Source organism: Pollachius pollachius, assembly GCF_949987615.1.
Source record: "Pollachius pollachius genome assembly, chromosome: 17".
NCBI lineage: Eukaryota > Metazoa > Chordata > Actinopteri > Gadiformes > Gadidae > Pollachius > Pollachius pollachius.
The window spans coordinates 5,952,764-5,969,907 of NC_136950.1; the positions used below are offsets into that span (position 1 = coordinate 5,952,764).

General features: G+C 50.9%; 1 protein-coding gene across 1 annotated transcript in view; it reads left to right on the top strand.

Moving 5' to 3' along the window:
• prex2 (phosphatidylinositol-3,4,5-trisphosphate-dependent Rac exchange factor 2) overlaps positions 1 to 17,144 on the top strand; it is a 101,666-nt gene that overhangs the window by 57,802 nt on the left and 26,720 nt on the right. Inside the window, exons 20-27 of the mRNA XM_079754595.1 lie at positions 865 to 1,001; positions 2,875 to 2,992; positions 4,321 to 4,505; positions 6,863 to 7,024; positions 9,409 to 9,631; positions 11,699 to 11,906; positions 16,229 to 16,408; positions 17,038 to 17,048. Coding sequence (XP_079610721.1) covers positions 865 to 1,001; positions 2,875 to 2,992; positions 4,321 to 4,505; positions 6,863 to 7,024; positions 9,409 to 9,631; positions 11,699 to 11,906; positions 16,229 to 16,408; positions 17,038 to 17,048 — 1,224 coding nt within the window. The remainder of the gene's footprint in view (positions 1 to 864; positions 1,002 to 2,874; positions 2,993 to 4,320; positions 4,506 to 6,862; positions 7,025 to 9,408; positions 9,632 to 11,698; positions 11,907 to 16,228; positions 16,409 to 17,037; positions 17,049 to 17,144) is intronic.

Genomic DNA, 17,144 nt, shown 5'->3' on the forward strand with positions numbered 1-17,144 from the left:
TCCGGATGTTTCGGAGGAATCCATTTTAGTTTCCTGCCGCCCATCAATCACAGAAGCGATTTGTTTTTAATGAAATAGAGTTTGCGTTTTTCATTTACCGATGCAGTTTTTTGGATGAAGGGATTGCACATCTGTTTGGGTAGTGTTGAGTGAGTCAAATAGGGAATACTGTAATCGCAGGGATATTCATTCTGCCGAGCACTTCCTTCTGCAAATCCTTGGCTTTCCTCTTAGATAGAGAGACATGGAGAGAAATAAAGAGAGTTGGGATCTCTCTCCTAGTACCCCAGACAAACAAAATTCTTCCCCTCCTCTCCTCTGTTCCTCTTACGCAGAGTTTCCCCCAAAAACAGGAAACAGAGTTTGTAAATAAGAGGAAAAAGCACATGCATTAAGAATGTAAAGGATGTTGGAATTGTTGGTATGCGGGGCTGTGTGTGTGGGTGTGTGTATTTGTCTGTCCATCTGTCTCTACCTGTATCTCTGTGTCCATGTGATGTGTGTTTTCCCATGTTGTGCGTGCAGGTGATGTCTGTGTGGGTGTATGTGTGTGTGTCTCTTTGCATCCATGTGTGTGTGCCTTCCCATGTTGATGACTGTTTGTTTGTGCGTGTTTGCAGTGTATCTGTGTGTCTGTGTCTACCTGTATCTGTGTGCCCAAGTGTGCGTGCATGTGATGCGCTTGTGTTTGTTTGCTTGGCTGTGTGTGTCCCTGTCTGCCTTTTCTCCATTTCCTGTGTTTACCTGTGATCATAAATCAAATATGAATCTCCTCTTCAAAAGTTGCACTTGAATCCTCATCCACCACCATAATGACCTTTACCTATACTCCCCCCCCTTTGTCTCCCTCCCCCCCGTCCCCAGGCACGGTGGCGGCGGTGGCAGGCCTCCACCCGGGTCAGTGCATCATCAAGGTGAACGGCATCAACGTGAGCAAGGAGAGCCACGCCAGCGTCATCGCCCACGTCACCGCCTGCCGCAAGTACCGCCGGCCCACCCAGGTGAGGGACGGGCAGAGGAGGGGGGGGGGGGGGCGTGTGTGGGACAGGGGGAGGGTGTATGCAGATCGGACCGTGTGAACCTTGTGAATGCTGCTGTGGAGAGGAGGCTGGAGGAGGGTTGGAGAGTCAATGAGGGAGAAAGAGAACATGTTGTTCACTGAAGCAGTATTGTACTCCCATCTTGTTCTCTCTCTCTCTCTCTCTCTCTCTCTCTCTCTCACCATCCCCTCTTCTTAATCTCATCTCTCCTTCTCTCATTCCCCCTCTCCCTCTCCCGCTCTCTATCTCTATCCCTCTCTCTCCCTCCCTCCTTTCCACCCCCCATCTCTCCATCGCTCATATTAAGGGGGAAAGGGGGGGGTCCCAGCCCACTCTTGGCTCCTCCAGTGGTGACCCTTGGCTCACCACACTGCCCCCCCCCCCCACCCCCCCTGCTGTTCAAGACTGGCAGTCCCTCTGAGAGAGGGAGAGAGGAAGAGCAAGCGAGGGAGGGAGGGAGGGAGGGAGACAGAGCGGGTGAGGGAGGGAGGGAGGGAGGGAGACAGAGCGGGGGAGGGAGGGAGGGAGGGAGGGAGACAGAGCGGGTGAGGGAGGGGGAGAGAGCAAGATAGCTAATGGGAAGGAGAGAGGGTGGGGGTGAGCCTCAGGGGGTGATGCAAGTCGGCAATCTTTTCACCAAGTACCCCAGAGAGAAGTGGTTGGGAGAATGGTGTGTGAGGAAAAGAGTGTGTGTTTGTGTGTGTGTGTGTGTGTGTGTGTGTGTGTGTGTGTGTGTGTGTGTGTGTGTGCGTGTGTGTCAGTCAGCACCGCATGGGACTTGAGTCTTAATGAAGCGCTATACCGAAACCTTGTTTGCATCATATGCACAGGCATAGAGGCAACACCCTGTTTGTGTGTGTGTGTGTGTGTGTGTGTGTGTGTGTGCAAGTGTGTGTGTGTGTGCAAGTGTGTGTTTCTTTGTATTGGTGTGTGGCTGTATGTGTATGAGTTTATAAATGTCTTTCTGTGTTTGTGTGTGTGTGTGCATGAGTGTATGAATGTGTGGTGGTGTGTTTGTGTGTGTATGTGTTTCTGTGTGTGTGTGTGTGTGTGTGTGTGTGTGTGTGTGTGTGTGCGTGTTGGAGCATTTTCATGCGCAGACAGTATAAGTAACCCACTGAGCTTGCCGAGTGTGGGAAGAAGGAAAAAACAAATCACACACACACACACACAGACACACACAGACACACACCACGGCACAGCGGCCTGATGGGGTTGGCGCGGCTGCGCTGTGCGGTCCTGGCGCAGGCAGAGTTTCCATATGTTTGTGAAGGCCTGTCAGTGTTTACTCTGCCCACCCGACCGTGACGCTCTCTCCAGCGTATCTGGCCAGCCTCAGCCACGCAGTGCGCCCCCCCCCCCCCCCCCCCCCCCCCCCCCCCCCCCGCCCCCCGCCCAGCTGTTCCCAGGCCCTCAGCCAGGGTTCCCTCTCACCCACAGCCAGGCACCTCCACACCACCACCACCACCACCACCACCCCATTATACAACAGGACTTTCCTTCCCCCCTGGTTCCGACACATGGATGGTGGGAAAGCTGTCTGCTTCTCATTGGGGGGGGGGGGGGGGGGGGGGGGGGTTAGTGTGTTGGTCTCCCATCTGAAAGGTCCCGGGTTCCTCAGTGTACCTGGAAGGGACCCTGGAGCCCCTAATTGCCGTTACCCGATCCTTAATGACCGGCACCAGAAATTGCTGTGGATTATAATGACAAGATGACATCATATAGCTATGACATGGTGCTGTCATTGAAGGACTGCATGGTTAACTGTGTGCGTGTGTGCGTGTGTGTGTGTGTGTGTGCGTGTGTGTGTGCGCGTGTGCGTGTCTCCATGCAGCAGGACACTATTAAGTGGGTGTACAACAACAACGAGAGCGCTCAGGAGGACGAGAGGAAGTCGAACCAGAAGCGCTCGACGGAGGAGAACGAGGACGGGTTCGAGTGCAAAGTGGAAGGTGACACTCGCTGCCTCGCCGTCTCTCTCTTTCTCTCTCTTTCTGCCGATTCTCTCCTCTATTTGGCTCTTTTACTTTGAGCTTTGCTTGTTTCCTATAGATTCTCTCAACGTTCTGTCTGTCTGCAACCAGAAACAGGAAAATCTGTTGAAAATGTGCATTGCAATGTACACTGCAAAAAAGCACATACAAGTAAAATAGTCTACATGCTTTGCCTCTGTCTCTGTCTCTCTGTCTGTCTCTCTCTCTCTCTCTCTCTCTCTCTCTCTCTCCTGCTTTCTTTTGCCCTTTGCTATACTTTTTCTCTCTCAGACTTGCAGGCCTAAGTGTTTAGGAAAACACACACGCACACCAACCGCTCCACACAAACACACATGTCACGAAGATTAAGTGGTTTGAGACTGAGAACTTTGCATCTAGATGGCGTAGTTTAGCTCCAGGTGATGGTGGAGGATTGGTAAATACACATTCCGTGCATGGAAACAGAAAGTGTGGAACGCTAAACAACCTTTTGGCTTTGAGCGAACACAGCGGGCGATAACTGCGTCACATCTGGATCACATTATAGCATCAACAACCAGTCCCTCCTCTGGTTTATCGAGGGTTAATCAATACCCTGTTCCCCTCTCCAAGTTCCGTACCAAGTTTTACCAATCCTCTAGAGAGAGAGTCAAACACGGGACGCTCTTCCCTTTGTGGTAAAAAGGTTTTTATGGGGATGTAGCTAGTCATCACGTCAGCTGAAGCTCTGCCTGATTGCAGTGGCTCGTCATGTCTCTGCTGGAGGAGAAGCAAGGCAGGGAGGGAACCATGAACACATGTGCTCCTTCTGAAATGAAACAGTGGATTTAACCGCTGGAACTCTACCAATGCGCTACAAAGCAGATGGTTAAGATATTACTTATTAACCATCGTGCACTTTGGCTTTGTTTTTATTCATGATTATTTGACATGTGTGCTCGCTTGACGCAAGCCTGTGTGTGAGTTAGTGCATGCGTGTGTATGATTGGCCTCTTTCTGGCTCTGTGTGTGTGTGTGTGTGTGTGCGTGTATGTGTGTGTGTGTGTGTGGTTGTTTTTGTTTGTGTGCATGCGTGTGCATGAGTTTCTCTGTGTGTGTATGTATGTGTGTCTGTGTGCTTGCGTGTGTGTATGTGTGTGTGTGCGTGCATGCATGCATGCGTGTCTCTGCGTGTGCATGCTTGTGAGTGTGTGTGTATGTGTGTGTTAAACCCACTTCCGTGTACATGCTTAGCTTCATTGTGTGTGTGTGTGTGTGTGTGTGTGTGTGTGTGTGTGTGTGTGTGTGTGTGTGTTTCCGTGCCACAGAGGTGATGGACAAGTTCAACACCATCGCCATCATCGACGGCAAGAAGGAGCTGGTGAGTCTGACGGTGGACAACGTGCACTTGGAGTACGGCGTGGTGTACGACTACGACAGCACCGCCGGTATCAAGTGCCACGTGCTGGAGAAGATGGTTGAGCCCAAGGGCTTCTTCAACCTCACCGCCAAGGTGCGTACGCAGCCCCCTGTTTTGGGATAGGATCTCAGTGCCTACTTCATCTTCATATACCCGTTTGACCTTTTTATTTATTTGAAAGTTGTTAAGTATTGAATGTGTATGTGCTCCCTGGAACACTGCAAATCGGGAATTCAAGTCCCGCCCCCCCCCCCCCCCCCCCCCCCCCCCCCCCCCCCAATGTGGCAAATATCAAACCTTTTCCCCTGATGGTTGCATAAATCTCAATCAATGGCGGCGTCCCCTCCAGTAATCTACGCTTCATACGGTCGTGTGTGGGTGACACTACATCCACATTCTGTACATTCTGTGGTTCTATAGCTTGGGGCACCTGTGGTATGAATGCAGTTATTTATTTAGGGTCCCGCCTCTCGTTATTCCAGTCACAAAGCTGCACAACATTCAGAGCCAACTATTTTTCTGTCTTTCCTCTCGTTAACTCACTTGTCTCGCCAAGCTCAAGAGCTGCAGGTCACTTTAGGACTGAACAGGAACCACACAAACAAGTCTGTTAGACACTTTCCTCTCTCTCTCTCTCTCTCACTCTCGCTCTTACTCTATAAATCCCCTGACACACAACAGTGGAGCACAGTGTCGTATAAGTTGTCAGGTTTTGGTTTCTTTGTGATATTAAAACAAAACCTAAATCTTGAATCAAAGCCTTTTGTAAAAATCCTCATTATTGTCCTCAACCCTTTTCTCCTAATTATCTAAAGCTGGTGACTCTGAACTTTGAATTTTCTATTCCTATTGATCAATATTTGTTTTTGAATGAGTTTCCTGCGTAAAATCTTCAGTGTAAAATGGGTATGGGGTACATGTGTGAAATGTCCTGGAATGCACACATCCCATCACCCTTTAATCTTTAGCCACACACTTAAAGCCACAGCTAAATCACCACGTGTTCCTTGCTATGTTGATGGAAGCCCTTGATACTGGCTGCTTTAGACAGCGCCTTCCCCCCCAACCAAACCAATGCTCAAATCTCAGGAGGATGGACTGTCTGCATCCCAGACGCAATCGCGCCATCTTTAATCCTTATTGATCAAGGACGGCGGAGCGACACCACCGCGCCGAGACGCCTCGATAAACGGCCATGTCTCCTCTGTGCCTGGAACGTCCTGGAAGCCTTAATCAAGACGGATTAGGGAAGGATCTCCAAGCGTGTTCCAGTCTTAAAGTCCTGAGTCACAAGCACCACAGAGCTGTCGAAATCGTTGCTAAAACCACTCATCCAGATCTGTGTCTTGTACCGGCCTGTTTTCCTGTCATATCTCCTCCTTTGACGGAGAACAGCTCCCCTTCCCTCTGAAGTGGAAGTCATTTTAGTGTGATCGTAAACATCTGCAGCCCCGGGGTGCGTGCGGAACCCCCCCCCCCCGTGGAGAGGTGCGCTCTGTTTGAATCCTAATACTGCTTACACTGCGGAGCGTCTTGTTTTCCTTGTGCCTCGGCCTTTTCCTGCTCAGGAGTGCCTCGTCTTTCTTCCTCCCGTTCCTCCAGCGAGTATCTCTTTCAAAGACTCGAGATATTTTCTTTTCTTCTCGTGCTCCACATCTGATCTCCCCCCCCCGCCATCGCCGCCTCCTCCCCGGTCTCCGTGCAGCACAGGGCAGCCCCTCAATCCTCACATACTGCTGCACCGTCCTGCCCCATGACTACACCCCTCAATGCAATGCTCAGGGAATTCAACCTGCCAAGCGAAACAGAGCCGATGTGATGAATTATGGATCGATGAAAATGTCATCTCGGTTCCAGCGGTCTTAATATGTTCTTTCAGAACTCTTTCCGAACAGGCCACTAAGGCCAAGGCTCAGGAGACCGTATAGAGTCTTATGCTGGAGACCATCCTGATCACCTGACTTTACGTTCTGTTTCGCTACACCGATAAAAATTTATAAATTGCGTTTCGTTACGGAGATATTCTACTGAAGGGAAACTCCAACTTCTTAACATGAGTGGATGAAGTGTTCAGAAGGGGATTTGAATAAGTATTTCTACAGTAGCCAGTCTACACTGGGCTTTTTACAGTTTGCTACAGCTGGATGAGTTAGTGCAGCCAATCACCTGCTTACAGATCCCCTATTTCCCCAAATAGGTACTTAAAAATGTACTTCCCTTACAAGGTCGCTAGTTGGCTTCCGAGTTAACAACAATGCACATCAAACAACAAACCAAGAAGGCCTTTCCCTAGCGCTCCTTCCGATGGCTCGTTCACTTTACCGGGGTTACTACAGTGAACACTGGGCTAGAGGAGAACACCTGGATATTCAGAAAGAGATGGTGAGCCGAACCGTCCTGAACACCTCTTGCGACGTATCCACCGTCCCCTGTCCCTCTGCCCCCCACAGATCCTGGAGGCTCTGGCGCGTAATGACGACACGCTGGTGCAGATGTGCGGCCGGCTGAGCTCCAGCTGTGACGTCATCCCGGAGGAGCTGCGGTCTCGGTTCGCCGCGCTGTGTGGCGAGAGGCTGGAGCACGTCAACCGCCGGCTCTCCAACTACCGGAAGGTGAGACCCCCAAACGCACCAGGGGCTGCCTTTAGGTTTGATGCCTCGTCTCTCCACTGTGACAGTCAGTGTGTGTGGTGAGCGTTCTGGGCCCGGGGCCGTTGTAGGATACAACCTTTAAGGGGGTGTGGCCCTATAGACCGGTACATTTAGTTACCGTTAATGGTCTGTTATGTAGGCTGTTCGCTGTGGGAATGGGGGACATCCAGGTCGTTGGTGATTTGATAGGGGTGTGTCTTCTACCTCAATGGGCTATAAACGTTAGAGGAGAATTTGCAGATTGGGCCGAAGTCCTCCAGAAACTGTTTTCATTCAAGCTAGCAGCCCCGTCCCCCCCTCTCATAGTTCAGATGGGGCCGAGATAAAAATGACTTTATTGTTCAAAGGAAACCAAAATCAAGAAAGGATAAGATAATTGAATAGCTTATATATATACAGTTGTTAACAAGTCAGAGCCATGAGCTGGTTACCGGCTACATACTCAACAACATTAGCAACAACAACAACAACAACAACAACAACAGCAAGGAGGTTTTTCAGGCTTCTGTGTGGAAGCGCAGTCGGCTCGTGGCGAGCTGGCAGGAAGGAGGACGCACTTGGACGAGCAGTTTGACATTGCCTTGTGTTTGTGCATATGTGTGTGTGTGTTTGTGTGTGTGTGTGTGTGTGGTGTGTGTGTGGATGCCTTTGATGTATCTGTGTGTGTGTTTGTGTTATTTTTCAGTAGCTTGGTGTGTGCATTTAGTGTGCCTGTGTGAGGGTGTGTGTGTGTGTGTGCATTAAGTGTGTGTGCGTGCGTTTGTCCCATCGTCTTCCCCTCTGTGTGCTCCACCGGTCCCGCCGGTGAGCCGGGGGTCCGGCCCTGTGTGTGCTGCGAAACAACGCAGGAGCGGAGCGCGTGAGAGCGGGGCACACGAGATGTGACCAAACTTCACAGTGGCCTTGAACTAATTACCCACGGGTTATAAATAGCCCTCGCCAGGCAGGCCGGCTCCCCCCTCCTGCTCCGAGGGGGAGAATTCCTTCTCAGACCCCCAGTGGGAGGAGAAGAGAGGGGGAGAGCAATTAGGAGTTTTAAGGAGGGAAATACAGCGTCGCGGCCGCGGGACGAAGACTGAGAGCGAGGGAACAAAGGGATAGAGAGTGCGAGAGTGAGAAAGAGTGAGGATGCCCCCCCCCCTTTCATCTTCAGGGCCATTCCTGCAACATTCCAGAGGAAAAAGAGTCGCAGACAAAGAAGAAGATATGTTGAAAACAACTCGGGATCAAAGTCCGGATCCACCTCGGCCAGCGCTCTCTGTGAGCGCCGCTCTGACAGTGTTTAGTCGGGCCGCCTTCCTAACGTATACAGGGGCCCGCATCGGCAAAAGCAACCCCCCCCCCTCCCACCCCCTCTGGCGTACGCTGTGTTATCTGTCGGCTGCGTAGCGTCCCTGACAGGAAGTGGGCACATGATCGCGGGGAGGACGGTTCAAGGAAAGTGCAGGCCTGGGGAACGTTCCAAGACGTCCCGTGCGTGGGCTATGTGTTTGGACACGGCTCCCCCTCCTTCCCCCCCTCCTCCTCCCCCTCTGGCCCCGGCCCCAGGCATCCCCAAAGTTGCGAATTACATGGGGGGGGTCTGATCACCTGCTGGGTGAGCAAGGGGTCTCGACCCCTCGCTGTGAGATGAGCTGTTGGTGGAATGGAGTCCAGCTGGTTGGTCCTGGATGACGTGTGGGGTTGGATACCGTCTGCCTGTTCCTCTGATGTCATTGGATCGGATCAGACCATATCAATCCCTGCTGATGTTTGGATGTATTGTGTAGTTGCTATTTTCTCATTGAGAATTCAAGGCTTTTATGCAATACGACATACAGTGGCATTAATAAGCATGAAGGGGTTAGCGACGTATTGCTGAAGGATGCCTACTGGGGTGGGCTGTGGCCCCTTAAGATCAAACCCAGAACCTTACGGCTGGGGGTCAAACACCTTAGCCCCAACACTTTCCCTAAGACCATGAAGATATTAATAAAGTGTGTCTAATGTATACTGCAGTAAACCACAACCCTTGAGTTGGGTCAGAACCTATAAGTGAACACCATCTAACTCACTGCTCTTCCTCCTCTTCCTCCTCCTCGTTGTTCTCTTTCTCCTTCTTCTCCTGCTCCTCCTCCTTCTTTTTCTCCATCTTCTCCTTCTCCTCCTGTCCCTCCCCCTTCCTGCTCTTGCTCTTCTCCTACTTCTTATCCTCATCCTCCTCTTCCTCCTCTTTCTTGTTCCCCTTTATCTCCTTCTCCTGCTCCTCCTCATTCTTTTTCTCCATCTTCTCCTTCTCCTACTCCTCCTCCCTTCCTGCTCTTGCTCTCCTTCTCCTTCGCCTCAACTTCCTCCTCTTGCTTCAGTTTGCCAGTGTGCTTAGGAACCGGGCGTGGCCCACCTTCAAGCAGGCCAAGACCAAGGTGTCCCCACTGCACAGCAGTGACTTCTGCCCCACCAACTGCCACGTGAACGTGATGGAGGTGTCCTACCCCAAGACCACCACCTCGCTGGGCAGCGCCTTCGGGGTGCAGCTGGACAGCCGCAGGAACACCATGGAGGGAGGGGGGCGGAGCAGCGCCGAGCACGGTGAGGAGGAGAGCCAATAGGAGGCTGGCACGACGGGCCGCTAGGTGGTACGCGGTGGAGACAAACCTGTAGTTCCCCTGACGGCTTAAGGTGGTACGCCTTGGATGGGACTAAACTGTAGTTCCCCTGACGGCCTTAAGGTGGAACGCGTTGGATGGGACTAAACTGTAGTTCCCCTGACGGCCTTAAGGTGGTACGCGTTGGATGGGACTAAACTGTAGTTCCCCTGACGGCCTTAAGGTGGTACGCGTTGGATGGGACTAAACTGTAGTTCCCCTGACGGCCTTAAGGTGGTACGCGTTGGATGGGACTAAACTGTAGTTCCCCTGACGGCCTTAAGGTGGTACGCGTTGGATGGGACTAAACTGTAGTTCCTCTGACGGCCTCTAGGTGGTTTGCCGTTGAGACTAGACTAGTTCCCCTGACGGCCTTAAGGTGGAACGCGTTGGATGGGACTAAACTGTAGTTCCCCTGACGGCCTTAAGGTGGTACGCGTTGGATGGGACTAAACTGTAGTTCCCCTGACGGCCTTAAGGTGGTACGCGTTGGATGGGACTAAACTGTAGTTCCCCTGACGGCCTTAAGGTGGTACGCGTTGGATGGGACTAAACTGTAGTTCCTCTGACGGCCTCTAGGTGGTTTGCGGTTGAGACTAGACTAGTTCCCCTGACGGCCTTAAGGTGGAACGCGTTGGATGGGACTAAACTAGTTCCTCTGACGGCCTCTAGGTGGTTTGCGGTTGAGACTAGACTAATTCCCCTGACGGCCTTAAGGTGGTATGCGTTGGATGGGACTAAACTGTAGTTCCTCTGACGGCCTTAAGGTGGTACGCGTTGGATGGGACTAAACTGTAGTTCCCCTGACGGCCTTAAGGTGGTACGCGTTGGATGGGACTAAACTGTAGTTTCTCTGACGGCCTTAAGGTGGTACGCGTTGGTCGGACTAAACTGTAGTTCCTCTGACGGCCTCTAGGTGGTTTGCCGTTGAGACTAGACTAGTTCCCCTGACGGCCTTAAGGTGGAACGCGTTGGATGGGACTAAACTGTAGTTCCCCTGACGGCCTTAAGGTGGTACGTGTTGGATGAGACTAAACTGTAGTTCCCCTGACGGCCTTAAGGTGGTACGCGTTGGATGGGACTAAACTGTAGTTCCCCTGACGGCCTTTAGGTGGTACGCGTTGGATGGGACTAAACTGTAGTTCCTCTGACGGCCTTTAGGTGGTACGCGGTGGTTCGATGTAGAATCACCGCTCACCAAGTCCACAGGAGCAGAAAGTGTTTTCATTCTTTTAATGCAAAGCCAATCAATTTTAACGTAGTTCGATTAGGATCTCCGTTGCTTGTTGCTCGATCATCTTCATATAATTGATTTTCCGAGGTCCTGCTTGACTTTCATTTAAAAGTTATTAAGGGTAGAACGTAATGAATTTTGGTCATAGACTGTTGCGTTCTATTCCTTTCAATTCCTGCCATCATTTTGCTTTATTGTGATAAAATGTATACGATTTCCCTTGCATATGATTGTTTTTGGAAATGCTGCGTCCTCAACGGCTCTAAAAATCAACGTTCTTCACCCAACCGCGAAGGATGGTTACGTTCTGAATATAATAGAATAATGGTCTACAAATTGGAAACACAACAATACCAACTGTGAGGTAATAGGCTTCTTCTATCAGAGCTTGTTCTGTGGTTGTTGTTACACTATTTTTTGCTTGATGCCGATCAGGGAAGACCTTACTCAGTTCAGCTTCAGCCGAATGGAAAAACAAACGCAGTCCGCCATTTACATTTAGGGGCCTTTAGCGTTCGCTTTTATCCAAAGCGCCTTAAAACGGTTCATCCACGCACTGACGGCGGAGTTACCGACGCAAGGAGACAGCCAGCTCGTCAGGAGCAGTTAGGGTTGGGCGTTGTGCTCAGGGACACCTCCACACTCGGGGTTCGAACTAGCAACCTTCTTGTCACAAGTCTACCCGCTCTACCTCCTGAGCCAAGCCGGCCGCCAGCCGTCTCCTAGCAGGCTCCTCACTCTGTCTCTGTTTTCCCTGGGCTCGCTCTCCTCCCCCAGGCAAGCTGAGCCCCATGGTGTACGCCCAGCACACCATCACCACCATGGCGGCCCCGTCGGGCCACAGCCTGGGCCGCACGGAGGGCCACGGCCTGCGCTTCCTCCTGCGAGAGGAGGACCTGCAGACGCTGGACGCCTACCAAAAGCTGGTCGCCAAGCTCACCACCGTCGTCAAGGAGATGGACACCCACGCCGCCCAGATCCACGAGTGAGTGGGGCGACACGACCTGGGAGGGGCGGGGGGGATGGGTTGATGCGTGCACGTACGCACACGCACGCACGCACACACACACACACACACACACACACACAGAGGCCGTGCACACAAACATGCATGTAGGCGCACAAACAGATGTGTAAGAGATGCACACACACACGTACACACAATGTGCATGCATACACACACACATACACGCGCGTGAGCACACACTCACATGCAGACACAAATCAGATGAACTTATAGGCTCACTAATGATCAAGTCACCACTGGTTAAAGTGATTTATATTTGTTGTCTCTTTTGTCAATATCTTGAAACTAACATCCACATCAGAGGAATGGGTGCATTTGGTTGAGGTTGTCCACAATGTTTTGTTCAACACTCTGCAGTGCAGTGAAGGCAAAACATATCTCACTAATCTTCTGAAAGCCGTTTCCTTATCGATGAAAATAACAGGTCTCTGCTGATTTCCTTTTCCCTTTTTGAATCGCCTTTCAAACGCGAACACCTCATAAAGCAGCTGCCGGTCGCCTCGGACAAAGTGCTGCATCTGGCTTTTAGTATGAATACCACAGCTTACCACCAACACCTGGCTGGGTGGCTGTGTGTAGGTGTGTGCGTGCGAGTGTGTATGCATAAATACACTTGTGTTCTGTGTGTTTGTGTGCATGTGCCTGTTTTGTGTGTGCATAGAGAAAAAAGTGGAATATATTCAAAGAGTAAACAACAGTGCCCATGTCACATGTTTAATTCGGGAATGCAACCGTGGCGTCACACACTCACACACACACACACACACACCACAAACAATATGTGCGCTGTGAAAGAAAGGCTTCCTGGCCAGCGGCTCCATGTCCAGAGTGCCATTGTCTTGGGGTGCACAAGGTTGTGGTCGGGAAGTAGGAGAGCTAGCCCCCCCCACTTCCACACCAAACAGGAAGTTCAATGTCAATGAAGTAGAGGGCGTTTTAGGAGACCAGGTGCCCTCTGGAAATGCTATTGACTTACAATGAAACACAGTTACATGCACGTGCGCACGCACACACACACGCACACACTCATCTATGCACAGGGGCATGCATACATGCCATGGCATCACGGACACACAAACACACACACGCAAAAACTCATGATAGGCGTCACACACGCACACATGACAGCAAACACACACACACACAGACAAACCAACCCACACACAAATACACATGCGCAGACACACATGCACATGCACACACACTTCTAAATATCCATACAGACACACACACACACACACGCGCACACATACATACACACACACACACACACACACTAATACATAATGCATAATATTTTCATGAACAGAAACACCCAATTAAAGAGTGATGACAATCACTCTACCACAATCTATTTAATGAGACGCCATTTCACAATCTAATTGGTTTAACGTGAAGATGAGCTGGTGATGGTCACGTCCGCTGTGAAGGCCAAGTAGCCGTGACCTCCGTGATAATCTTGGGGTCTGCTGGCTCCTACAAAGGGGGTGAGTTAGCATCGTCATCAGCTCCCCAAGAGAGGCAGAGGCAGAAACGTTTGGGGCTTATCCAACGTGTGTTATGGTACGATTCGTTTTCTTGGGTGTTCCATAGATCTTTTCAAATGTTAATGTTATATTCATGGCCAACAATAGCCTGCCGGTGGGCCTCTGATCTCATGCAAATGTGAATGTATTACCATATACACACACACACACACACACACACACACACACACACACACACACACACACACACACACACACATCCACACAAATCCCTTTCTAATTTTTAAGTAGACATAACAACATCATTCCTTGGCAGTCCTCAGCTGAATCCATGTTCAGGCAGGGATCTCTTCACTTCCATAGCCTCTGGAGCCTGGACTCTGCACAGGGCCTAGAGACCTCGCCGCAGAGCGTTGGTTGGACAAGAGCACACAGCGAATTGGGACAAAAGCATACTGCAAACCGATAAAAAGACACCGCGTCAAAATAGCGCAGCATTGATGTGTTGGTGTAATCTCAAGGAGATGGTGTGTTTTTCTTCATATTCACTTGCATGTAGTTCTTTTGAAAAGACGGCGAGGACCTGCAGGGGTCGACAGAGTAGGGGTTGGCATGTGTGCCTGGTGTGCTGCGGTGATGTGCCAGTGCCATGTCAGGAGCGCTGGGAGATCTGAGCCTTTTGGGCGGCTTCATCTTGAACCCTCGGGCACTTTGCTCTCGCTCTCCTTTTCCTCTCTCTCTGCTCTACTTCCTCACCCTTTCTACCTATTAGGGACCCTTCCTCCATTCCTCTGGTTCTTTGATACCCCTAACAACCCCACCACCACCACCACCACCAGAACCTCCACCTCCACCACCATCACCATCATTTCAGCACCACCTTAACCACTTTAACCACCTTAACCACCACCATCATCACAACAACCACCACCTACACCATCATCTTCGTCACCACCCCCGCCTTCACAACCATCTTCACCACCACCACCACAACCATCAGAAATTGGACCACCGTCATCACCATCAGCTCTCTTCACCCCCTCTTGGAAGCTTTGTCCCACTTCCTTATCAACCGTCAGCGAATCAGGAGCCTTGGACAGGGGGGAGTAGTGAGGCCATCTCCATGGCAATGGAATGCCAATCTGACTCCGGAGGCACTGTGTGAAGAGGGGGTCTACACAGCGAATCCTTAATGAGCTAATCCCTGTGGCATGTCGCCTGTGTGTGTGTGTGTGTGTGTGTGTGTGTGTGTGTGTGTGTGTGTGTGTGTGTGTGTGTGTGTGTGTGTGTGTGTGTGTGTGTGTGTGTGTGTGTCTGTGTTTGGACTCAAAATCGAGGAGGTGGTACAGAACAGGAGAAGGTTTTAATATGTGGAAAAGGCTTGAGAATTTATTTCATTTAACTCTGCCCTCTAATTTAGATCTTCACCTACACACACACACACACACACATACACACACACACACACACACACACACACGCATACCACAATACCGCCCCCACCCTCACCACCTCACCTCGCGTGATGACACAATGGAAAATGTACACGGACACGGATGACATGAAAGCCGAACCATAAACAGACGTTGCGTGTCAGCGACGAGAGAGGCCGGGGAGGGGAGGGGATCCGAACATACAAGCAAAGGAAGAAAAGTCCAAGCCTAGCATTTATTGGGAGTAATGGTCACCATGTGGCGCCGCAACTGTGAAAATATCCCAATGCCGCCGCTTCTTCCTGCTCCGGCAATAGCCCACTGATAGAAAGCAGGCCGAGAGAGAGAGAGGGAGGGAGGGAGGGAGGGCGAGAGAGAGAAGGGGGAGAGATAGAGAGAGAGAGAGAGAGAGATGGGGGAGCGAAAGAGGAGAGAGAGGCCAGGTAGAGATGGGGAAGCGAGAGAGAGAAGGAGATGGGGAAGCTGGAGAGAGAGAGAGAGAGGCAGAGAGAGATTGCTGTGGCATCTTGTTGACACAGCTGGACTCTCTCTCCAGGCGTTTGAACCTATTAATACGGGTCCTGATGCGCTAGGAGCTGTGGCCCCTCGGATGTTGTTGTATCGCGGAAGCGGAGCAGACAAACAAGCAGGGGGTTTAGCCGGGCCCAGGCCGTCACCTGCCCCCCCACCTCCGTGGACGTGCACGTCGTGAAACACTGTGTGTTCACTTGACCGTTCAGTCCTTGGCCAGATGATTTGATCCATAGTAACTGACAGTGAGATCAGATGCAGGGCGTGTATATATAACACGTTCCCCAATATCCACTGTTTTACCACAAATGTTTTTATAGATAGATATTACAGTGTTCACATGATGATTTCAATTCGCCAAGAAGTCAGACCCATCAATCACGTTGCTCCGTGTGAGTGTGTCAGAACTGCCGGTTTTGGTGCGGAACCAATCACAGTGAAACAGAGCGTGCTGAAGGCTGAGTTCAGAGCAGGAAGGCGAGCGATCCAGGTCAACACTCTGTCGCCTCAAATAACAGTTGAATAATCAAAACAAAAGACGACAAGCAAAAGTCACCTGGGAGCAAGACACACAAGCTCAGAAAGGACTACAGGGAGCTTCAGGACGGAGCACTACGTGACCAACACAGCTGTGCCTCCACGCAAAGTGTCCCATGGTTAACAACAGGTGGAAACAATGACAGCAGATGCCGTGCAGGAAGCCATCTGGTGGCCAGCGGAGGAATCGCCCGATACTGATCGGTGGCGTCCTTCCCTTTGATCCGTGTAATCCATGTGTTCACCCTCTCCTCCCCCTCCCCCCCCCCCCCCCCCCCCCCCCTCCCCTCAGCCTGCTGTCGTCCATCAGCCACCCCGCCGCGACGGACGCCAAGACCCCCGAGGGCTTGATCGCCCCGGAGAGCGAGGCTGAGCGGGGTGAGAAGAACGGCAAGAAGGTGTGCTTCAACGTGGCCGGAGACGAGCAGGAGGACTCGGGCCATGACACCATCAGCAACCGGGACTCCTACAGGTGAGGTCCTCCTGCTCTGGGGGTTGGGTTGGTGGTGGGGTTGGTGGTGGTGGTGGTGGGGCTGGTGGTGCTGGTGAGAGAGGTGATGGTAGTGGGATGGTGGGGTGAAGAAACTGAGATGACTATGATTACTTCTCGTTGCGACCCAACTGCGTATCAGTCAGGTCAGGTCAAGTCAACTTTATTTATACAGCGCGTTTCATACACAAGGCAGACACGATGTTATGCACATAAACACATGTCATGTAGTAAAATAAAACAGAAGAATTTTAACAATTGAGTTTGAAAGATGCAATAAAAGTTTAGAGTTCATGAAAACCTTATTTCAAAGAATGCATGAAAGACAATTGAATAAAAGAGAAACATTTGAATGAAATTATAATTTAGCAGAGGGCGAAGGTGAATATAAACGTTTGTAACCTTTATTTTAATGTAGTCAGGCTTGGAGCGAGTTTCAGATCTCCAGGAAGCTTATTCCAGCTTTGTGTGTATAAGTGAAAGGCCCTCTTTAAATGGGACTATTCAGGACTGCCTTCTAATGCAGCCTCAGGGAGAAGTTTCTGTTTAAAACGTATTTAAAAGATCAATGTCAATCCGTAATGGGTTGTTCCTGCCCTGGCTTGTGACAGAATGACAGAGTGTCTCCAACCTCCAGCACAATTACACAATAGATACGGTGTTACGACTGCGAGGCAGAAAATCCATAGTTGAAGAGAAAGGGACATTGAAATAGCTT